This window comes from Typopeltis vanoorti, chromosome 8 (assembly GCF_054136105.1).
Source record: "Typopeltis vanoorti isolate ZY-2024b chromosome 8, IOZ_Tvanoo_1.0, whole genome shotgun sequence".
Lineage (NCBI taxonomy): Eukaryota > Metazoa > Arthropoda > Arachnida > Uropygi > Thelyphonidae > Typopeltis > Typopeltis vanoorti.
In genome coordinates, this window is record NC_143556.1 from 131,847,564 (window position 1) to 131,874,470 (window position 26,907).

Sequence of the window (26,907 nt, forward strand, 5' to 3'; positions counted from 1 at the left end):
GTATGATGCTTACCACCGGCAACGAGATTACCGTACTGACCTTGAAGAAGTGAAATTGCTCGGCGTACGGGAACAGACTATGTCGAAGTAGCGTGGCAGCGAACGTGTTAATGCCTAAAGCAATTCACTAATCTGATATCTAAATCCATATCCTGTAACTTATATATTAGCTTTTCATGTGATACCTTGCCAAATGTCATTGTAAAATAAAAAATTAAAAATAAATAAATAAATTACAAGACAGTATATGCCATTCTATCATCAACTGCTATTGCTAATTTATTATTAAAGATAACCAGATTACCAAGACATGTTCCCTTAACAAATCAATGCTGACCCTCACAGATAACATTACCATCATTTTCATGTATACGATCGCTTACTAATTACTCAAAAATCTTAACTAAAGGAAAAACACAAACTGGTTCTATATTCTGATGCCTACATTTTACCACTACTATTGTGCAATAGCACTATCTTACTCTCCTTCCACTCATTAGATGCTTTCCAGTAGCTAAACTTTCAATGAAATCTCAGGTCAGTGGAGCAATCAGTTCCTTAGCACATTCTCATAACACGTGCAATGAAACCCATCCATTCCTACTCCCTTATGGAATTCAAGAGAATTTAGTATATTAAACACTTACTCTTCATTACAAATTAAAGATGCCAAGAAATTATATTCTTTGTGTAATTCCTTATCAAAGAGTAAGCAAACAAAGTTTGCACATGAAGTATCTTCTCAAAAAGGGTGAGTGTGCTTTGCGTTATGGGATATCAAGGCAATTAATGTGAAGTTATTAGTCTCTATATACAAGTAGCCCAGTCATGAAGTTACTTCACACACAAACATTGTTTTCTTACACTTGGATAAAGCATTAAACCAAGAATATAATTTCTTGGCATTTTTAATTTATAGTATAAGCAAGTGAGAAACTTTCAAAATCTTTCGCTACTTCAGAGTATTTTAATAATAAGGTATGACACCTTTTGACTACTTGAATATGGGAAATATATGAATTTTGCATTACCTCAATGTTGATATCTCTTATGAGTTTGGCTTCCACTAATGACATTTGATAATTTTCATCTTTGGGTTTGTTTGCTTCCTGTGGAGTAGAGAGACTCTGCTCAGAGCTGGATTTTTGCATCATTGAATGGAGCCACACTGAGTTTCCTGTCCTGAAGTGATTCAAGTGAAGAAAGATGAGTCTAGTTGTGATCCTTTAGGGTTATTCAGCAAGATTTAAAGTGATCACTTGTAGATCAATCAGAGTTTTGGGAGGGATATCTCCACACTTTAACATACCTCAATAAAGGTTGAAACCTTTATTGAGGTCTAAGTAGTGACCCTTCCCATAATGCACATCTAAAAGGGTGCATGCTTTACATTATGGGATACTGAGGCAATTAATGTGAAAATGTTAGCCTCTATATACAAATAACCCACTCCTGAAGATACTTCATGTGCAAACGTTATGTTAAAGATACCAAGCAATTTTAAACCTGGTTTTACTCCATTTTTTCCAAGTAAGCAAACAGACAAAATGTCAAGTTTGCACCTGCAATTGATGCACATTTTCTGTTTGCTTACTTGGAAAAAATGGAGTAAAACCAGGTTTAAAATTGCTTGGTATCTTTAACGTAACTATACCCAAGTTAAAAATACTTTCTACTGTGCAAACATTGTTTGCTCACACTTGGGTAAAGGATTAAACCAAGAACATCATTTCTTGGATTCTTTAATATATAGTATAACCAAGTAAAACAACTTTCAGTACTTTCTCTTCATGGACTTCCAAAGCTTGAACCTTCCCCATCCCTATGATAATAATAAGGTCTTCTTTTAGCGTATGATTGGTTGATTTATGGTTTATTGGTGCAAGGATACCTTTGCTATGTCATACTGCAACATAGTAAATGTCACAACACTACACAAGGTATTAATAAATAGTCTCCCTTATAAAATTTCTAAACAAACCAAAGTGTGCAAAGTTGAACAATGTCTACAAAAGTCACATTGTGTATTGGAGAGAAGCATTGCTTCTAAATACCAGAGAAGACAGGTATGAAGCATTTTGTCTAATATCTTACAAAGACAGCTGGTTAAAGCTAGAGATCTCCTTTAAGAAAAGGAGATCCACAGAAAATGATAGGATGTGTTTTATCATTTCATAATGGATGCCAACAAGACCTTTTACATTACGGTGATACAAAAGTAGAGCTCTTTTTAGTTCCTCCTCAACAAATAACTCATTGTTTGGCTCAAGCACAATGGTAGAAAAATTTAGCACTGTTTATCTCATTGCTCTTTTGATACTAAAAATTCAGGAGGATATGAAGCTGTGGTTGAGATTCTGGAAAAATTTCTCCCAAAGTGTCTATAAAATCAGTGTCTGTAATACCATTTCCTACAACGGAAAACTTCACAAATCCAGAAATTTTCATAGAACACTTTGGTCATTATGTAATATATTAATTAATAATTAATTGTTAATTTAGCTAATTTTTATTATTAATTAATAATTGATCATTAATTAAACACCAATTAAATATAAACATCATTAAATTAATTTGTGCTGATTTTCATTGACATATTCCATTCTGATCACCAAAAATTTATAATATTATTATAAGTACTTACGAGTAAATGCAGACTTTTTCTCCTGTGTGCTGGTAGTTTTCTTTTAATTTTGTACATCCTGGAGATCGCTTTGTAGGCTGGTGGTGGTGACTCACCATCTGTTTCGTCACAAACACCTTCAATAAGAGATTTCTTAATACCAAAATTAAACAAAGTCCCTTGTCTCTTATTCATATTAAAATTTAAATCTGCAGGCCTATTACTTTTAAAAAATCACGGCACTATGGTTTCGAAGCCTTCGCCCTACAATACAAACTTGTGAAGAAAGTATTCATTATTACTAGATTTGAGAACGGGATATAAACTACCTTGATCTTCAATTTTAGTGGAAAATTATTCTTCATACTTCTTGCTGATTAATCACTAACATTTGCAACACAGATGTTATTTCTTTCAGTTTTGAGAACAGACGATAGGCTGCCCATTGTTGTGATCGGCTTGCAGGCAATTTTTATGATTGGTCATAAACAATGGTATTCTCTTTCCCGATTGTTGAAAGATTTCGATGTGTGAAAATTAACGATAATTCACGAATAATTCCGTGTTTAAAAATATGCTGCTTGGTCACTGACATTTGCTACACAGATGTCATTTCCTTCAATTTTGAGAACAGAGGATATGCCGCCCATTGTTATAATCCGCTTGCAGGCAATTTTTATGACCGGTTATAAACAGCGGTATTCCCTTTCCCAAATGTTGAAGGGGTTTCGATATGTGAAAATCAACGATAATTCATGAATACTTTCGTTTAAAAATACACAGCTTGATAACTAACATTTGCTACACAGATATTATTAGGAGTTCTATGTCTGAGCTTTTCGACATATTCACGAATATTATTCTCCTCAGAATATTTCCACTAAAATATTTATTCATGAGAAATGCTTAGAAAACTAAAATGACAAATTCATGGTCCACTTATTCATCTTCCACAGAACAATGGTGTTCTGCGGAACACAGTTTCGGAAACCCTGGTCCAGACAAACAGTGTGTTCTGTATCTACCTTTCATTTTCTGGATTTTATCCCATACAGTCTTTGCAATGGTTGTTTGATTAACTGATGAGGTAAATTGGATCAACATTCTTTTTGACTCTGATGACTCACATGACATTTTATGTCCCAAGCATGCTTAAAAGTTAAGTTTGATGTAGTGGGGTATCTATGAAATATATCATGGTATGTGATTTTTTTTTTCTGTTACCATAACACATGGAATCTGCAAGACTTTGGACAGAGGTGTAATCAAGATGTTGTTTTTGGAATTAAGGAATTCAGTTTTGGAATTCAGATTACATTGTTGGGGAAGTAACAGCTTCCCTGACAATCTTTCTTGAAGGCTTCATTTGCCTTCAGGAATGCTTGAGCATTTAAGAACAAAGCATCCAAATAAAGCAAAAAGGACACGGAGTACTTTCGCAAATTAAATACTAAATTTAAAAATCGTCCTGAACTTAAAGGGTTAGTTGCAAAATAAAGTAACCAACAAGAGAAGGGGCTTGTTGTGTCTTACAAACTTTCAAAATTAATTCCCAAATGTGGAAAGCCACATACTGTTAGCAAAACTCTCACCTTACTGACTATAAATGAAGTTTTGGACATGATGATTGGCCAAGGTAAAAGTAATATGGCATTGTCAGTTCCTCTCAGCAATAGTTCAGTATCAACAAGAATTGACGAAATGGCAAATTGAAAAAAAAAAAAAAAAATTGATGATTTAAAAACCATAGGACTTTCTTTCTTGACAACCAAGCTTTGTTAATGGCCTACATGTGGTTATTGATGAGTTTCTATTTGCTGAACAACTGAAAATTGACACAAAAGGTTCTACAATTTTTAAGGTTGTTCAAGACTTTTTTAATGCTAAAAACATTCCTCTCACAAATATTATTGTGCATGCAACTGATGGAGCACCAGTTATGACTGATCATCACCATGGATTTATAGACATTTAAAAGAAGCAGTTCCAAATATCTTTACAATTCACTGCATTCTTCATAGACAGCACTTAGCTGCAAAAAACATCTGAGTGGTAGACTACATAAGACTTTGGATGATGTTATTAAAGCAGTGAATAAAATAAAAGCTCAGTCATTGAATACCCATATTTTTTTGAAACTTTGCCATGAAAATGAAGAATTTGAGCAACTCTCAAATGGAAACTGTCTGCAACACTTTAATGATATCTAAAATACTGTTTTGGAATTTTTAAATCATATGATGAGAACATGTGTAATGTGCTAAAAAAGGAAAAGGTTGACTTTGCATATCTTTCCAATATTTTCACCAAATTAAATGAGGTTAACATAAAATTGCAGGGAAGCAACATGAATCTAATTAAAAGCAAAGGGAATTATAAATGCTTTTATCAGCAAATTAACATTCTACAAGCAGAGCATTGCAAGATGAGATTTTCTGCAGTTCCCATGTCTACAAATAATAGATGATGATTTAATATTAGATACAGATTTAGATTGTTATTGTTCCCATCTTCTGACACTGAAAGAAGACTTGATGATCAAATTCAAAGACTTTGATGAGCTTAAAATGTCCAACTGGGTCATAAATCCATTTCCTTCTGATGCCACTTCTGTTCATCCAAATTTATGTGAAGAATTTAATGACTTAAAAAATTATTTTGAAGCTCAAGTACGATTTCAACAGCATGTGTATGAAAGATTCTGGCCAAATGAAATGCAAGTATCCTCAGTTTAGGCAAGAAATAAAATTACTGCTTTTCCTTCTTCATACTTTGTAAAGAAAGGATTAAGCGTCATGTTAGCAACTGTTAATTAAGCAGCGAAATAAGCAAATAAGTGAAAGAGGAGACTTGAGACTTCGTTTGCTGAATATTGTACCTGATAGAGAAAAATGAGCAGGATCTCATCAGGCTCAGGGTAGCCATTTATGTTTGACTTATTGAGTTTACAGCTTTTTTGAGTAAAAATTAATTTGTATCAAAGTCATTAATTTTTAATTAACTATCAGTTCAAATATGTTGATGGTAATTTAGGTTTGCATAATAATATATTATAATTATCTTATTGAGTCATTAACCTAGTGTAAAATTGAGCAGGAGGTGCCAGGCCATACAAATAGTTGAAAGGGGTGCCAGGCAAAAAAAAAAAAAAAAAGGTTAAGAACCACTGAATTAAACAATTTGCCAAAGATCATTAATGCATATATAAGTGTAATCATGCACATCCTCTACCTATCAGTCTCATCATGGTGTTTTGCTACCATGAAGAGACTCACATTAGGAAAAACCATCCCGATATAAGAGACATACCAGGCATCAGAAATAGACATGTAACACAAGGCAATACTGCTCATGAAAAAGAAGAAAAAAAAATCACAGTACAGAAAAAAATGAACCAAGACACTGACTTCTAAACTAGAAACATCCCAAAGGAAAAATAAAGTCTGGCAATGAAGCTCCACAACACAACTTTCTATGTTCAGTGCTTGTAAATAGCAACCCATCCAATGAGTATGAACATGAACAACAGGAAAGAAGAAATTCTCAAAACCAGCAATTAAGCTCGCCAGTCATATCTTCTGCTAACTCAAAACCGCAGCTATACTATTATTATTATTATTATTACGGGCTACTCCAGGAGTCCTTAGACTCATTGAGGGAGGCCCTAAACATCATGTTCACACACTGTTCAACATTCTCACAGTATCTATCATACCTTGCCTTGAACTCGCTCACTGTCATAGCGCCCACAACAGACTCTGGCAGCTTATTCCACTCATTTACCACTCTAAAAGTAAAGAACTCAGCTCTAACACCCCTGCTAACCACGCTCTTGCCCAGCTTCCATGGGTGTCCCCTAGTTCTCCCACCACCAGTCCTGATCTCAAAAATATCATCTGAATTAATCCTATAGAATCCTTTTAGCAATTTGAATGTCTCAATCATATCTCCCCTTTTCCGCCTATCAACTAGTTTCTGCAACCCACAAATCTTCAACCTGTTCTCATATGGTTCATTCCATAGACCTGCTATCATCTTAGTCACTCGCCTCTGGATCCTCTCCACCTCCTCCCCATCAAGAAGGAACCGAGGTGACCAAATCTGGGCACAGTAGTCGAGATGAGGTCTTATCACGGCTCGGTACAGAGGTACAATAACTTGCTTTTCTCTGCTCATCAAGGTATTTTTCAACAACCAAGTGAGTTGATGAGCTGATTTAGCTACTTTTGCAGTGTGCCCCCTAAACTTCATGTCCCTATCCACCAACACTCCCAAGTCCCTGGCCTCATCAATCTCTTGGAGTACAGTTCCACCAATGTGGTATACTGCTGCTAATCTTTTCACTCCGAAATGCATAACCTTACATTTTGTCACATTAAATTGACATCCGTTCTCCTTAGTCCAGAACTCCAATCTATCTAAGTCATCTTGCAAGACTTTGACATCTTCTGCGTTCACTATCGCCCTACCCAACTTTGCATCATCAGCGAACAAATGAACTGTCCCACTTAGACCCTTCCCTATATCGTTAATGAACATATTAAACAGCAGTGGTCCAGGAACAGAACCCTGTGACACACCACTAGTCACAGGCCATCTTTTGGACTCTACTCCTGAATAAACTACTCTTTGATATCTCTCCATCAACCACCCAGCTATCCATCTCACCAACCCTATATCCATTCCCATATGTTGTAGTTTACGGATTAGAATTCCATGTGGTATCCTGTCAAACGCCTTTGTCAGGTCCAGCAGTATCACTGTAAACCCATTTCCCTTATCCAGTTCAGCCGTCACCTTGTTATAAAACTTGAGCAAGTTACTGAGGCATGATCTACCCTTCACAAAGCCATGCTGTCCTCTGTACAGTATCTCATTTTCATCAATCCATTCCTGTATTTTTCCCTTGACTACTTTCTCCAAGACCTTGACAACGACTCCTGATATGCTGATCGGTCGGTAATTTGCAACCATAGTATTGGATCCTACTTTATGCAGTGAAACTATTTTCCCCTCTTTCCACGCCTTCGGGACTAAGCCAGACCCGAGACTCAGATTAAACAACATGGTCAAGGGCACTGATAATTCATTAGCCGCTTCATGCAAGACCCGTGCCGGTATACCATCCAATCCCACAGATGTATTCACATTAATGTTCTGTAATAGACTATTCACCTCCACTTCATTCATCACAATTCCCGTATAAACTAATGGTTCCTTCATTTTTTCAACGTCACCACCTGGATGATATACTTTTGCAAAGTGCGCGCTCAGTAACTCCACTATATCGACTGATTCAGTGAACTCTTTACCATCGTCATTCCTTAAAATCATTTTGCCATGTACAGTTTTTTCCTTGCTTGCAGCATATTGAAAGAACTGTTTGGGATTCTCTTTTGCTTGCATAGCTAGTTTCCTTTCATAATCAGCTTTTGCTGTTTTTACCACACTCGTTACCCTTCTGGCCTGTACTTTATACCGTTCGTGTGCCTGCAGGTCACCCCTTTCTTTAAATTCCCTCCATAGTTGTTTCTTTTTTTGCAGCTCAAGCTTAATGGTGTTATTCATCCATTTAACCCCTCCTTGTTTCACTATTCGGACCTTAGGTATACAATCAGCCATAACCTCCTGTAAATGCTCTTTGACCACTTCCCATGCTCTATCGACGTCCAGCCCTTGCAGTTGTACATGCCATGGCACTGATCCAAGCAATCTCCTAAGCTTGTCATACTTGCCAGCATGGTAATTCCACATATACCCTGTCTTAATCACAAATTTCACACCTTTAGCCACCTCCCAGGTCAAGACCTTATGATCACTCTCACCAATAGGTGGCAACATGGTCATATTCATTACTAAGAAAATACCACTCCTGTTATTAGTACAACCTCACCTGACTCCATCAACGAAATAAGTGCAGAAGTTCAATATAATGAGGGGGTAAAGAATTCCTGTCTATGGTAATCTAGAAGATGTAGTAGAAGCTAGGGGTGAACTCATCTCCCTAACTGCAGGTCCACTGCATATAAAGCAGTTATCATTCTTCACACAAAAAGTGCAAGGCTCAAATTATTAAATTCATCAGAGCTTAAATACACTACAAGAATCCCTGAACTTGTGTCACAGCTCCAGTAGTTAAAGTGAAAACTGAAAAGCAAACATAAAAGAGCAAAGGTTAATAAGTGCAAATCCATATATCAGTTAATCAACAGGCTGCAAACATGATATCAGGAACAATACTAAAGGTAACCATCTTACAATCCCACAAATTCACTTAATCATCCATAATTGAACTAGAAATTTTGCCCCTAAATGCAAGAGGATGCACCTCTGACCTATATAATCAGCTAGTCCTTGAGCAGATATAGCAACATCATGTGGTACTCATGCATCTAAAGGAAACAAATATTCATTTAGAATCCAAACTGGTAGCAAACTTGCCTGACGAAATTCACAACTCACCTACTCAGCAGTACCATGCAGAACGTCAGTTTAGAAGATTATTGCCAGTCCTCCTGCAAGGTCAAGCAGATTGCAGACATATTTGGCAATGTACCATACACTCATCTTAAAACACCAAACCACAACACCCTCATGTTTTTTGACATCTACTTACCAGATATTTAACCTTTCTTGAGAAAAATATATAAAATTATTATATAAAATTTTGTATATTACAAAATATACAAAAATATACACTAGTATTTTCACAGACAATCACAAACATCCATGCCCACGGTGGGATCAAACCCACAGCCTTTTGGCTGGAGATCGGATACTCTAACCAGTCGGCCAATCAGGCTGGCATTTTTGGTATTTGTTTGTGCAATCTTTGTTTTCATCCTCATTACTGCCACAGCTATAGCATTATCCATGATGGCTAGTTTGAGCATGACCATATTTTTGACACTTGAAGCATTTCGAAGGACTCTGGTACACATAACCTGCCATGTCAGGCTCTGTATTAGGTTCTGTCTCAGTCACTCCATGATCCTTGACATGAGCAAGTCTCTTTGTCTGGAATATCAAGGAATTTCCACTGAATACATCACTGAGTTTGAAAAGTTTATGAGATTTCATGCAAGAGTAGCTGTAATTGGTATTCCTTCAATTGATATTATGTGGAAGAGTTGCTCTGAGTGTTTCTTAAATGATGTGATGACTAATATAAGTTCTGAAAAGAGATTTTTTTAATAATTGTGGAGATCCTACAAATCCTTTCTGGATTTTAATGGTGTTTTCCAAACAGACATTCACCTGTTAATGTATTAAAGTTAAAATGTGTGTCTAAATGTCTGTTGTTTCCTGTTTCTTCTTCTGTTGTCGCCTGATATGTCAGTGGTTCCTGGACATCAATGGGGTTTCATAATAACCCTGATAAATTTTAGAGTGAAGGATTCAAACTCAACAGAGGAAGAATTCACCACCAGAGGTCATCTGCCACAGTGATGTATGCTATCTGACAAGTAATAACAGCTCTTGGAATGATTAGTTGAATGATTAGCTCATTAGCCAAAATATCCTAGCAAGGCTATCCAGAAAAAAGAAAACCCATCATACCAAAGCATTGCATGTACACATCTTCAGGATCCCTCTTTTCAGGTATTCACAGGGTGTAAAAAACACAGTGATATGGCACTGGATCCTAGTGAGTGTAGTCTGGAGAATAGGAAAACAAAAGGAATAATGAAAAGAACTGCAAAGTATATAGGCAGAAAATTTCAGAAAAAGAAGAATGAAAATGGTCTAAATCATCACCGGAAAGCGATCATAAATAGATGCTACATACAAACAAGTGGCCAGCAATACAAACAATACAAACTGGTACTCTATAGTAATACTAAAAACAAGACAGTTTCAATATGACAGTTTCAAACAGTCAATATGAATATAACAACTTGACTGGAGCAAGATTGCACATAGTTATAACTAAATACTTATTTATTTACCCTGTTATTTCAAATTCACTATCTGTAGGACTGATATCAACCAATGGTGGATCAGCAGCTGGTGAGCTTGGACTAGGACTACAACCTTTTCCTTTTATCTTTTCTATGATTTGGTAACAATGAGAGTCTTCCTCCTATATCAAGAAGTTCGGTGTGATCAATTTTTTTTCAAACAAAGCTGTATCAGCATATTTCTTCACATGAAATTGAAAATGATATAATAAAAACACATAAAGAATTATTGCACTGCAAATTGTGTTGGAATGAAAAATAAGTATTTCTTATTAAAAGGATGTATGCCCAGAATAATAAAGAGTGAAACAAAATGTTACAGTTTGCACCATGTCAAATATTAGTCACCTTTAATTACAATAAACTAAGACAGCAAAAGAATGGCTTCTAATATGAAAAGTTTGTTACAGCAGATTTCCTATGATATGCATAAGTTATTACATCTCTTTCATATATTATTATTGTGAGTAAGTTTTCTATAGTAAGAGATTATTTAATTGAAATATTCAAATAATATGAACTACAGAAATTAAGCATGATATGCATTATAATTAAAACGATAAACAGTATACAATCCATGAAAAGCAACTATTTATTCCCTATCGAATAAATAGGGTGTCATACACACCCAGGGTGTCCATAAGTCATGAAGGGGTTTAAATATTTAATGAATTATTTGATTATTAATTTTTTCATTTTATTTTTTTCACTTATTCTAAGGAATATTTGGGGTAATTAATCATGGAAGAGTTCACAACCCAACAATGAACCACAATCATGAAAATTTATTCTGAAAATCAGTATTTGATTATTAAAGTGAATAATTCTGCAAATATCAGCAATTAATTGGCCAATAATTTCTCCAGCTCTGACAGCTCCCACCTTCTTCCTATGCTGCTACCTGAAGGGAAAAAATGTATGAGAAGAAGCTACAGACAATCCAGCAGTGGAAGAAGAACATTCCTGAAGATTTGAAATTGTTATAATTCTTGACCAATGAGATTAATGAATAACTAACTCTTATTTAGAAGTATTGGTCAAGTGGTAATAAACTATTTAATCACCAACTGGTTTTGCTGGCTATTGCTGTCGGGTTCTTCAGGGTACAATAAGGTACCTTATCGTACCAGGGATTAAAATTTACCTCGTACAAATAAAAATAAAAATGGCTGGATTACCACTTTAAAAATTTGTGTGTGTGTGAGAGAGAGAGAGAGAAACCTGAGCGCACACACTACATATAATCAAAACAAAATAACTGTTTTTTTTTTTTGTATTACTATTATTTATCATTTTTGAATCTATTTTCACTTCTAACTACGGCTACATTCTAAAATATCACCTGTACAATAATGTACCTTATTGTACCCTGAAGAAGCCGACAGCAATAGCCGGCGAAACTAGTTGGTGATTAAATAGTTTATTAACACTTGACCAATACTTCTAAATAAGAGTTAGTTATTCTAACTCTTATTTAGGTTGTCTGGATGTCAGATTGGTCAACTGGATTAAGGACTGGATGTCTGATAGGTATCAGAGAGTTGTGTATGGTGGAACAGTTTCAAGGAGGCAGAGAGTTATAAGTGGGGGTCCCACAGGCCTCAGTACTGGGACCTATATTGTTTAACCTTTATATCAATGACACTGTCAGTGGATTGCACGGGGATATTCAGTTGTTTGCAGATGATACGAAGCTGGAAAGGATTATTAGTAATAGTGCAATGTGGTAGCCCTGCAATAGGGTTTGAATAAGCTAGCAAGATGGGCAAATGAATGGGGGTCGGTTTAATGCAGCAAAATGTAAGATCTTGAGGTTTGGGAAACATGGATGGGACGCTGCGTACGCTATCGGAGGAGTTATACTGGAGGAAGTAGGGGAGACCAGAGATCGGGGGGTGATGATTGATAGAAACCTGAAATTTAGGGGACATATTGCAAAAGGTGGTGAAGGTAACACAGAGGATTGCAGCAATAATGAGAAGGACACTGACTTGCAGAGATAAAAGGATCATCATTCCGTTGTATACGTCTCTGATCAGACCACACTCAGATTATTGTTCTCAAATTTGGTCCCCAGGATTTGAAGGGGATAAATTAAATGTGGAAAGGGTACAAAGGTGGATAACAAAGATGGTTTCAGGCGTTAGTTATGAGGATCAGCTGAGGGAATGTGGACTGCAGAGTTTGGTGGATAGAAGAAGGAGAGATGATATGATTGAAACTTTTAAAATGTTGAGAGGTGGTTACAAGGTTGACACTGGGGAGTTCTTTTGCTTGGTTGAACAGTGGGAAGGAGTAATGACAAGAGGCCATCCCTGGAAGTTACGAAAGGAAACTGTTTGCAAGAGGGTGAGGAGTGGTTTCTTTGCATGGTGGGTGGTTGAACCATGGAATGCATTGTCTGAGGGAGTGGTGAGAGCGAGAATGGCCAATTTGTTTAAGGAGTGTTATGATAAACTTTGTGTTTCTCGGGGGGGGGGGGCCTCCCCTCGATGAGTCTTGATAGACTTTGTGTTTCTTATGAAGGACCTCCCACGATGAGTCTTTTGACACCATGGAGGCCTGAATAATAAAAATAATAATAATTCATTACTGAAGATTTTATGGTGCTGCAGCCAGAAACAAATGTAATAGAACATTCTGTAGAAAGGACTTGTCTTTGTGAAGCCAAAATGGAAGGCATTTTATTATTATTATTATTAATTAATTGGCAAACATGAAAGTTAATTGGCCAACATAACAACATGAAGCAAACATGGGCTACACTCAACGAACTAGTAACTCGAAAAAAGAAAACTTCAGCACAAGATTTTATTGCAAAAAGCTTAGGTCAGGACACAAACCAAGAGGAAGTAGCAGACTCATTCAACCATGCCATCACAAACAATATCACACAACTCAAAAAAGACAATCTACCAACGATCAACAAAAAACTACCCACACAAAGTCCACAACAAACTGTATTTTCCACCTGTAACAAAACAGGAACTGAAAGAAGCATTACAATAAAACCAAAGACCACTCCGGGAATAGACAAAATGAGACTCACAGACCTTATAACACACTTTGAACAAATAAATCCAATACTTTTGAGACTCGTGGACATAATATTTGCCACTGGCAAGATTCCACAACAACTAAAAAAAAAAAAAACTGCAATAATTATGCCAATTTACAAACATGGTAAAAGTACTCAGAACTACAGACCAATAGCTACCCTACCAGTCATTTCAAAAATTCTAGAAAAAATAACACACACCAGACTACAGAACTATTTACAGAAGTACAACATCATCTCACAAAACCAATGCGGCTTTCTGAAAACAAAAAGCACCATCACATTATTAGAAGACATCACCAAAGCAACAAACAAAGCTCTTGACAAAAACAAGTATGCCATCCTTATACTGCTGGACCTAACCAAAGCATTTGATACACATGAACATGACATACTACTCAACAAACTATACACAATAGATATAAGAGGAACAGTGCATACATGGTTCAGGAACTACCTCACAAACAGAACACAAGTAACAAAAATAGGTACATGTCACAGCCGGGGTATACAAATAAAACACAGTGTCCCTCAAGGAGCCATATTATCACCCACTCTATTCAACATATACATTAACGATGTTCATAACATGCCCATAAGAAGTCAAATATTTCAGTATGCAAATGACACCACACTACTAGCAATCCACACAGACATCAACATGCCTCTCTCCAAAGCACAACAAGACCTAAATGAAATCACAACATACTTCTACCAAAATACAATTGTAATCAACGGCACCAAAACACAGATGTTGATAATACACAACCCAAGAATCATGTGCTCCGCACCACTATCGATACACTGTCACACATACTGCTGCATTAACAACAAATAAACCTGCCAATGTCCCAAAATCAAACCTGTAATACAAGCAAAATACCTTGGTCTCTACATAGACTATCACCTTAAATGGACAAAACATATAGTATACCTACATACCAAACTCCGGATCATCGCAGCAAAACTTTTCCAAGTTAAAGAGATTATTCCATCCAATATAAATAAACTCCTATATCACGGTATCTGTGAATCCCTACTCAGATACAGAATAACAGTCTATGCAAATACATCAAACAGCCACCTAACAAAATTAGAAACATTACACAGGAAAATTCTGTCAACAGTGATTTGGACACCTTATACACAACAACGAATATCCAACCAGCACATGGCGACACACAGAATTCTGAGCATTAAAAACCTAAAACACTACATAACATTAACAAGGAATTACTTCAACATTACCTATCAAAACAACAGAGACACATATCGTATAACACGACCCACAACAACTCTCTACATCCCTACACCTTTCAACAACTCATACGGCTCTTCTGTGAGATCACATCAGATACCCATGCAACTCAACAACCTATCAAGAAATTTAAAACACAGATAACTACAGAACATTAAAACACAAACTCTGGAAAATATACCAACAAGGTTAACATACCATTAACACCAATATACACATCACAAATCACCAGCATCCAATGCCTATATCCCATACACAAACAGTAACAACAACATAAATAGTGAAGGCTAATCTCACTCTCTTCATAAAAGCAAATCCAAGCTTCGAAGTAGGTTGGATTAATTTGCCCCACTCATCTACAAGTAATCCTCATAATCAAAGACTGCAGATTATGTAACAAAAGAATCAGTAAGATGAATAATAATAAAGAAGAAACTGATATTAAAAAAAAAGAAATGTGTATATGTAAATAGGCTGTATAATAATAAGCTATGATATTGATATTAAAAAAAAAATTATGTACATTTATATTAAAAAAAAACACTGCATATTATTATTATTAATTTATATGTATCTGATTATTAATTAATCAGAAAAATAAGGGAACAACATCTCTCTTGGAAGACTTTACAGACGTAATTAATACTGCCTTAGACAAAAAAAAAATTGCCATGGTAGTCTTTATTGATCTAACTAAAGCATTTGATACACTCACACATCTAACCTTGTTAGAAAAGCTGAGGCATGTTGAAATAAACGGGCCTCTTCACAGGTAGTTTACAAACTACCTTCAAAATAGAAAGCATATCACATGTATCGAGTCAAACCAAAGCAGAGAGCTACCAGTAACCTGTGGAGTACCACAGGGAGCTGTACTCTCCCTAACTCTATTCAACATTTACACATACGATATTAATCAGTTACCACTCAAAGGTAAGATATTCAAATACGCAGATGGTACAGCAATAATATCCATCCATAATAACGCAAGCATAGCCCAAACAAATATGCAGCATGACATAAATCTGATCATAGACTGGCTCACGAAAAACTCCATACACCTAAACTCAGAAAAGACAAAATTAATGATATTCAGAAATCCACTGACTCGACCAGTTGATAACAAATATATAACCATCCAACATCCACTTTCCACCATAAAAAACACACAGAACAGCAAAACTACTACAATCGCTCAGGTTGAAACAATACGATACCTTGGAATTTACTTCGATGCAGATATGAACTGGAATAGCCACATAAACCATCTACATAACAAACTCTGAACAATAAGTGGCAAACTCTACAAGTTAAAAGACATAGTTCCCATATGCCTAAAAACACTAATAAACAAAGCACTATGCCAAAATATACTAAGATACGCTATAACAATGTATGCTTTCTGTGCACCCTACAAATTAAATAGATTAATGTAGTACAAATTGATAAAACTGATCTTTTGGGAACAAAGAGAAAATAACAACCTTATATACATTGCAATGTCAGAACAAAATACTGACAGCAAAACATTTATGTCACTATGCAGCTTTGCTAAAACATTATTTCGATGCCAACTACAGGACAGTCAGAAATACATACTGTATAACAAGACCTCAGACAACTAATTATATCACATATAAATACAATAATCACTACGGAAAGGCCACGCGAAACTTCTGCATCCGAGACATGATAAACAAATTACCTTTTGAATACAGAAACCCTACAAACTACAACAGCCTGAAAAGAGCTCTAAGGACATATTATGAAGAAGAAACACGCACCCAAAATACCATACAAACTTAATAAAACACAATATATTCGTTAAGGCTTCCAGTTCAGCAACGCATCAATACATTCCAAGTTATTGTGTGTGTGCGCGCACGCGCATGCACGAATTTCTCAATCATAGATTTTGCAGCTTCGCAACACAGCAAAAAAAACAATAAATAATAACTGGTGTCATCCTCAGATAAGCTTACATATAAGCTTCGAGGATGAAAGCAGAGAAATTAATTCTCATCCAAGATGTATCATATGTAACCAAATGCATGTAATGTATGTATCGTATCACATGCAAACCAATGTATGTAATGTAAGTATCATATGTAAACAAATGTAAGTAATGTATCATATGTAATCAAATGTATGTAATGTATGTAATAACTGTAACAAAAGTATGCAATTATATCCATTGATATTGTATATATAGAGTGTAAAATCGCAAAGAAACATCTGTAATAATCATCATTATGAATATTATGATAATATACATTGTAAAGAGTTATTGTTATTATTATTATTTAAAAAACTTTATGTACGAGAAAGTATTTTTTATGCATAATTGTGTTCATATAATCTATGTAATTTATCTGAGAAATAATAAAATGTTAAAAAAATTTATTATTATTATTATTATTATTATTATTAAATTATTATTAAAAATTTTAAAAATATTATGTATGTGCAAGTATCTGTTATGCACAATTGTGTTCATGATGTAATTTATCTGAGAAATAATAAAATGTTATCTGAGAAATAATAATAATAATTTTGTTACAGGTTTGCCTTTGTGAAGCCAAAATGGAAGGCATTTTATTATTATTATTATTAATTGGCCAACATAACAACATGAAGCGACAAACTATTCAACATGTACATTAACGATGTTCATAAGGTATCCATAAGCAGGTGCGGGTGCTGCTACGAAGGGGACGCTGCCACCGGGGCACGGTTCATAAGTTCATTTTTAAGAAACAAAATTTTTATCATAAAAACAAAAAATTCTTAGAATGATCAATATTAAAATAAATAAGGCCGGATACACCGAATAAAAATTTAAAAAAAATTGTATATCGCTGCCTCTTTGATCAGCCGGCTGTTTACAATTTTGCAGCGAGAGCAGGCTAAATGCTTGCCTGCAGAATGTTGTCTACTGCATTCTATCTAAAGTGATAGATAGAATGGTAAATGGTTTTTTGCATACCAGTCATATGCAGGGGTGTAGTCAGTCCAGGGCGATGTCTTGGTACTTTTTTAAAACTATCAAAATTTTTAAATTCATTGTAATAAATTATAAGAATTATAATAATGAGACTTATAATGCATTTCCAGCTTTCAGTCAAAAAATAGCAGCTTGCACTCTTGTCATTTTCGTTTCAGAAAACAAGACAGTTTCTCTACCATATGGCCATCGCATATCACAATAATAATAATAATAATAATGCCGCACTTTATGCTCTGGAATTTTGTTTCCAAGGTAGAGCCCTGGCACTATTTCTTTTAGGACTACACCTCTGGTCATCTCAGTAGGTTACTGACAGTAGCGCAGTGCGGACTATTATTTTGTCTCTGTGTCGTGTTGTATAATAATTTCTTGTGGGTATAAAATAGAAATGGAATCAAAAATTTAAAAAAAGTTATCCAGTGCACAAAATCGTAATCGTCATAAAAAATCGTCATGAAAGAGGCAAATATTAAGAAACAAACTGGGGCTTTTAATAAATTTGTTAAAATATTCTGAAGCAGATTGTAACCAACTCAATACATCAGAAATCAGAGTTGAAGAACCATGCACATCATCCAGTTTGCATTAAAGTATTGTTGCAACTATAGAACAAGATAACAAGATGCATGATTTGAGTGAAAAACAGTTAGGAGAAGATTATTATTATTATTATTATTATTATTATTATTATTACGGGTATCTCCATGGAGTCAGTAGACTCATCGCGGGAGACCCAAACTAGCAAAACAATATCTGTCATATCTCTTCTTGAATTCATTTACAGATGAAGAGCTCACAACAAAGTCAGGCAATGAATTCCACTCATTCACCACCCTCCAGGCAAAAAACCTTGTTCTGACACCTTTGTTAACCACACTCTTCTTTAATTTCCAGAGATGACCTCTTGTTCTTCCATCATTATCACACAGTTGAAACATTTCCCCTGCATCAATCCTATAAAAACCTTTTAGTAATTTGAATGTTTCTATCATATCCCCTCTTCTTCGCCTATCAACCAATCTCTGCAATCCACAAGCTCTCAATCTATCAATGTAGGGAGCATTTTTTATATCACTCACCAACTTGGTCACTCTTCTCTGAACCCTCTCCACAGCCTCCTCATCTCCAAGGAATCAAGGTGACCAGACCTGAGCACAGTAATCCAAATGTGGAAGTATCAATGCTTTATAAAGGGGAATAATAACCTCTTTATCTCTGGATGTCAGTGTGTTCCTCAACAACCAAGTAATCCTATGTGCAATCTTGGACACCTTAGCAATGTGTCCTCTGAACTTCATCTCCCTATCTACCAATACCCCTAAGTCCCTAGCCTCATCAATCTCTTGGAGTACCTTTCCATCGATGTAGTACACAGCTGGTAATCTTTTAATCCCAAAATGCATGACTTTACACTTTTCCACATTGAACTGACATCCATTTTCTTTTGCCCATTTTACCAGCTTATTTAAATCCTCCTGCAAACTTTCAACATCAGCTTGATTTTTTATTGCACTACACAACTTTGCATCATCAGCAAACAACTGAATATCTCCCTTTAAGCCGTTTCCTATATCATTTATATACAAATTAAACAACATTGGCCCAAGCTAGTTGTAATTGACCACGAAACTATCACATGGTTGGTCTCTGTAAATTTAGAAGATCCAGTGAATGGGGAAATATTGATGAAAATTTACGAGTTGCTTTAATTGAAATGGGGCCTGTTCAAAAGAAAAATATAATAAATCCCAGAGATACATATGGTCGTAAATTTGGCGACACGATTATAATAGAAAAATGGAAAACTGGGAGCTTCTGCCAAGAACATGCCTCATTTATTCCGAAACTTTAAATTCTGTTTTTTTGCTTTTGTTGCAAACTTTTCACACCTACTGAATCAAGTAGTCTTGTAGAAGATTATAACAATTGGTGAAATGTAAGTACAACCTTGCATAGACATGAGACTAGTTTAGCTCACATGAAAAATTTCTTAAAATGGAAGGAACTTGATAAAAATTTAAAACACAAAACTACTATTGATTGCCAGACTCAAAGCATCTATGAAATGGAAAAGAAACATTGGACGAGTGTTTTAAAACGCTTGATTGAAATTATAAAATTACTTGGTAGCCAAAATTTAGCTTCTTGCAGATCATCTGATAAATTATATGAAAGGAATAATGGCAATTTTTAAAAATTAGTCGAACTGTTTGCGAAGTTTGATCCAATCATGGAAAATCATGTTAAAAGGACCCTACAACAAAACAATAAAGTACACTATTTGAGTAAAGAGACAATCAAAATGAAATAATGGAAACTTTAAGTAACGCAATCAGGGATACAATTTTATTATCAATTCGAAAATCTAAATATTATTCTATAATTTTAGACTGCACACCTGATGCAAGTAAAACAGAACAAATGACCATTATTATTCGCTTTGTTTCCTGTGACAATAGAATTGTCAAGATCAGGGAAAACTTTTTAGGTTTTGCAGATATATCAGATTCCACAGGATGTGGTTTATGTGCAACAATAATGGAACAACTGGAAAAATGGAACATTCCCATTGAAGACATATGAGGTCAAGGGTGTGACAATAGGACAAATATGAAAGGGAAAAAATATGGGCTCCAAAATTTGCTTTTGAACAAAAATCCTCGAGCTTTTAACGTGCCATGTGCTGCTCATACTCTAAATATAATCATTAACCATTCAGCCAAAGTGAATGCAGATACAATTAATTTCTTTGCAATTATTCAAGAAATATACAATTTGTTTTCATTCTCTTATAAACGTTGGGCAATCCTTTTAAGGTTCATAAAAAATTTAACATTGAAACAGCCATAAGAAACGTGATGGGAAAGTAAAATTAATGCAATCCGCCCTCTACGATAAATTTACAATGCACTTTTTGAAATTTTAAATAATGAAAATTTTAATAAAGAAACTAAGCATGAAGCACAAACATTATGTGCTTCATGCTTAGTTCATATTTTTGTCTTAAAGCATTTTACTCACAGGGTTTATTCTGTTAAGTAAATCATGCCAAGTTATAAGAGAGCAAATAAATTTGTAAATAAAGGACTACAAATTTATTTGCTCTCTTATAACTTGGCATGATTTACTTAACAGAATAAACCCTGTGAGTAAAATGCTTTAAGAGAAAAATATGAACATTACACTTGCTTTAGAATCTGTCGAAAACTTAAAAATATTCTTACAAGAGCATCGATGAGATACAAATTTTAAAGAAGGTCTAAAAACGGCAAAAGAACTGAGTGAAGAGGTGGATGGAGAATAAGAATTAAAAACTGGTGTGGAAGTTCAACGATGAAAGAAGACACGACAATTTGCCTACAAGCATCATGACAAAATGCCACAATCGCCAGAAGATAAATTTAGAGTGAACGTGTTTTATACAGTACTAGACGTTGCAATGTGTTCGTAAATAGAACATTTTGAACAACTAAAAATTACATTTTATGGTAATTTCAATTTCTTGTATAGATTACTACAAATTAATAACGAAGATTTATGTAAAAATTGTGGCGATTTAGAGATTCTCTTGAAGGACGGCGACAATAAAGACGTAAATACAATAGAACTATATGACGAGTTACGTGCTTTCCGGGATGTTTTTCGGAAGGATAATTTAAATATTCAAAAGCCCTTTAGATATTCTTAATTTTATTGTGTCCGATAATTTATCTTTCGCTAACTTTTCAATTGCTTTAAGCATACTATTAACCTTACCTGTTAGTGTAGTGAGTGGTGAACGTTCCTTTTCCAAGTTGAAATTAATTAAAACCTACTTAAGAACAAGTATGTCACAAAAAAGGCTTGTTACTTTAGCTTTAATAGCTGTTGAAAATGATATATGTGCAGAATTAGAAGTTAAGACCATTATTTCTAATTTTGTGAATATGAAATCAAAAACATTAAATTTTAATTTAAAAAATTTCAAGTATACTTATGTAATTTACTTTATTTTCTGTTATTCTGTAATGATGTTATTTTTTGAATACTTAAATTAAATGTTCTAATTATTTCTGAATTCTTTTCTTATTTTCTCATCTATCTTGAGTTTCTTTTATTTTCCTAAAAGATAGTTCCATTTATAAAAATTATTAACATTTTTATAAATGGAACTATCTTTTAGGAAAAATGTTCAAATAAATTTTAACTTTAATTAAGATTAATTTTAATTTTGTTAGCGATTCGGGTCGGTGAAAAGGCTATAATCCCCGTATCAACGTTTGATAAAGCCACTTCACTTTAACTGTTGAATTATATTCAGTGATTAAAGTGAAGTGGCTTTATCAAAATTTGCTTTAACATTTGAGCATTTTTTGAATATTCCGGTTTTTAAAGATGATCCTGCCTAGTCAACACCCCCGGTTCGTTACATTTAGCGAACCAATGTGTGGCTGTTCTGTCAAAATTTATTTAAGAAATTTCAAATAATTTAAATTTTTATTATCGTAGAAGAATCACACACGCCCGGATTGTTACAGGGGCGTTTAGACAGAAATTGCATGCAGGCGACAAAGATCCTAGCGCCGGCACTGTCCATAAGAAGTCAAATATTTCAATATGCAGATGACACTGCACTAGTAGTAATCCTCACAGACATTAACACAGCTCTCTGGAAAGCACAACAAAACCTAAATGAAATCACAACATACTTCCACCAAAACACAATTCTACTCAACGACACCAAAACACAGATACTGATAATACACAACCCAAGAATCATACGCCCCGCATCACTATCGATGCATTGTCACACATACCACTGCATTAACAACAAAAATACCTGCCAATGTTCTGAAATCAAACCTGTAATACATGCAAAATACCTCAGTCTCTATATAGATTCCCACCTTAAATGGACAAAACATTTAGAATACCTACACACCAAACTCCGGATCATCGTAGCAAAACTCTTCCAAGTTAAAGACATTTTCCCATCCAACATAACAAAACTCCTATATCACAGTATCTGCGAATTCCTTCTCATATACGGAATAACAGTCTATGCAAATACATCAGACAGCCACCTATCAAAATTAGAAACATTACACAGGAAAACTGTGTCAACAGTGATATGGACATCTTATAAGCAACAACCAATATCTGAAAAGCACATGGTGATACACAAAATTCTGAGCATTAAAAACCTGAAACACTACATGACATTAACAAGGAATTACTTCAACATCACCTATTGAAACAACAGAGATACATATTGTACAACACGACCTACAACAACTCTCTACATCCCCACACCCTTCAACAACTCATACGGTTCTTTTGTGAGATCAACATCAGATACCTATGCAACTCAACAACCTATCAAGAAATTTAAAGCACGTAGATACTAAAGAACATTAAAAAACGAACTCTAGAAAATATACCAACAAAGTTAAGATACCATTAACACTAACATACACATCACAAATCACTAGCATCCAATGAGTACATCCCATACATAAACAGTAGCAACAACATAAATAGTGAAGTCTAAATCCCAATCTCTTCATAAAAGCTAACCCAAGCTTCGAAGTAGGTGCAATTAATCATATAAATGTGCAAGTAATCCTTATAAACAAATGCAGAAATTTGTTTGAATAATCACTCTTTCTCAAACTTTGAAAAAAAAAAAAAAATTGCAAATTACTGTAAATTATGTAACAAAACAGTCAGTATGGTGTATAATATTGAAGATACATATATATTATTATTATTATTTATTATTATTATTATTATTCAGGCATCCATGGGGTCAAAACACTCATCGTGGGAGGTCCTTCCCAAGAACATAAAGTCTGTCAAGACTCATCAATGGGAGGTCCCCCCCCCCCCCAAGAAACAAAGTTTATTATACCACTCTTTAAACTCATTGACCATTCTCACTCTCACCACTCCATCAGGCAATGCATTCCATGGTTCAACCACCCTACACGCAAAGAAACCACTCCTCACCCTCTTGCAAACAGTTTCCTTTCGTAACTTCCAGGGATGGCCGCTTATCACTCCTTCCTGCTGTTCAATCAAGCGAAAGAACTCCCCAGTGTCAAATCTGTAACCACCTCTCAACAGTTTAAAAGTCACAATCATATCACCTCTCCTTCTTCTATCCACAAAACTCTGAAATCCACATTCCCTCAGCCGATCCTCATAACTAAAATTGTACAGTCCTAAAACCATCTTTGTCATCCGTCTTTGTATCCTTTCCACAGTTAATTTATCCCCTTCAAATCCTGGGGACCAAATCTGAGAACAATAGTCCAAGTGTGGTCTGATCAGACACTTATACAACAGAATGATAAACCTCTTATCTCTGCAGGTCAGCATCCTTCTCATAATTGCAGTAATCCTCTGTGTTACCTTCACCACCTTTGCAATATGTCCCCTAAACTTCAGATTTCTATCAATCATCAACCCCAGATCTCTTGTCTCCCCTACTTCCTCCAGTATAACTCCTCCCATAGAGTATGCAGCATCCCATCGATGTTTCCCAAACCTCAAGATCTTACATTTTGCTGCATTAAACTGACCCCTATTCATTTGCCCATCTTGTTAGCTTATTCAAATCCTATTGCAGGGCTACCACATTGCACTATTACTAATAATCCTTTCCAGCTTCGCATCATCTGCAAACAACTGAATATCCCCGTGCAATCCACTGACAGTGTCATTGATATAAAGGTTAAACAATATAGGTCCCAGTACTGAGGCTTGTGGGACCCCCACTTGTAACTCTCTGCCTCCTTGAAACTGTTCCACCATACACAACTCTCTGATACCTGTCAGACAGCCAATCCTGAATCCAGTTGACCAATCTGACATCCAGACCCATGTGCTGCAAATGAAATATCAGCTTATCATGTGGCACCCTGTCAAATGCCTTCCCTAAGTCTAAGAAAATTGCAGTATATGCCTTTCCCTGATCAAATGTTCTTGTAACTTTATTATAAAAGGCTAGCATATTGCTAAAACAAGAGCACCCTTTCACAAATCCATGTTGACTTTCACAGATAACATTACCCTCATCAGCCCAATGCTGTATATGGTCCCTCACTAATTTCTCCAAGATCTTAACAACTGCTGATGACACACAGGCTGGCCTATAATTAGACACTTCCAGTCTGTTACCACCCTTATGCAATGGCACTATCTTACCTTCCTTCCATTTCCTGGACACCTTTGCTGAAGCTAGACTTTCATTGAAAATTAAGGTTAAAGGCACTGTTAGTTCCCTTGCACATTTTCTCAAAACTCGTGGTGAAATACCATCCAGTCCCAAAGCTTTACTGACATCCAGAGTACTCAGTATCTGAAACACACTCTCCTCCTGTACCTCTAAACCTCGAACCAGCCCTATCCCTCTAGCATTAAAACTGAATCCTCTAGGATGAAATACTCCAATAAAGTGTTCATTGAACAATTCCACTATGTCCTCTGTATCAGTCACTCTGTTCCCATTTTTATCCCACAATATCATTCTTCCACAATCATTTCTCCTCCTACTGGCCACATAGCTAAAGATCCAAAGAAAATTCTCTAAGATTTTCTTTGGATCTTAGGGCCAATCTCCTCTCATATTCCAGTTTTGCTTTCCTTACCACACTAGTCACTCTTCTGGCCTGTGTCTTATATTCTTCATGCATCTTCTCTTCACCTGTCTCCTTATATCTCTTCCATAGCCTCTTTTTCGCATGCAATTCCTGTTTAATATTGTTTGTCATCCACTTTACTCCAAATTTTGTCCTCTTCTTCATTCGTGCTATACAACTTACCATTGCTGCTAACAAATATTCTTTCAAGATTTCCAATGCACTAATGATATCCCAGAGTTCTAATTCCTCCCTCCATGAAACTTCCCGAAGTTGACGTCTAAGACTATTATAATCACCTGCATTATAATTCCACATAAGTTCCCGTCTCTTTGATACTCCTGCATGTCTATTCATTTTCCAAGTCAAAACCATATGGTCACTCTCTCCAACTGGTGGGAGAGATGTCAACTCAGTTATTATCAACTCTTCTGATGCTATAACCACATCCAAAACTCTTGAACTTTGTTCCGTCTGTTACATGTTGCCTAAGACATTTGTTCCTCAAGAATTCTAGAAATTCCATTCCCCTATTGCTACATGCATCTTCCTCTCTCCAATTTATACTACTGTAGTTAAAATCTCCCATAACAATCATTTTTCTTGCACTTGCCAAATTTACCTGTCTAAACATCTCCTGGTCCCCATCCTCTGTGCTCCTGGGTCTGTAGCAACACCCCACTAAATATCCTTTCTTGCCTACTTCTCTTGCCTTTCTTGCATACACTCTAAAAATCATTTGTCTCACTTTCTTCCTAAGCCTCCACTCTTAGAGGACATAGGTGATCACTTATCATAAGCAGTACCCAACCACCACGCTTTCCCCTCCTATCTTGACGAAAAATGCTATATCCAGCGACTTCTATTCCTGTTATTATATCCCCTTCTGTCAACCACGTCTCAGTGATCCCAATAATATTTAGCCAGGCTGATGCTATCTGTGCCACCAATTCCTCTCCCTTATTCCAGATACTCCTGGCATTAGTATAAAGCATATAAATGCCATTGTTTCTATATCCAACATTATCCCTTCTAGACTCCACTGGGCTCAGTGTTACCTGACATTGTCTCCCTTCTCCCAAGTATCCATTCCCACAAGAGGCCACCCTTGCTATCATCCTTCCTGGAACACACTGACTCTTTCAGAACAGCAATCTCTCCAGATGCCTACATCCTTCCTCATTGAAATATAAGCGGTCTCTCGCATACAATTCCTCTCTTTCCTCAAACGCATTCCAAGCATCCACATATACCAGTCCTCTCTTGTCACACATTCTAGCTATTATGTTATTCAATATTACTGCTCTTCTGCTCAGCTCATCATTATCATACCTAGGCAACACACACACTATTTTTCCTCTCTCTGTCTTCTTCCGTA

At 35.5% G+C, this 26,907-nt stretch overlaps 1 protein-coding gene across 10 annotated transcripts in view; it reads right to left on the minus strand.

Annotated features, from left to right (window-relative positions):
- The window catches only part of LOC150104358 (intermembrane lipid transfer protein VPS13A-like), a 2,072,875-nt gene that overhangs the window by 668,821 nt on the left and 1,377,147 nt on the right, over positions 1–26,907 (minus strand). For all 10 annotated transcript variants that reach the window (XM_090396324.1, XM_090396319.1, XM_090396320.1 and 7 more), the window contains one exon: positions 10,573–10,706. In XM_090396324.1, the coding sequence (XP_090252450.1) occupies positions 10,573–10,706 (134 nt within the window). The remainder of the gene's footprint in view (positions 1–10,572; positions 10,707–26,907) is intronic.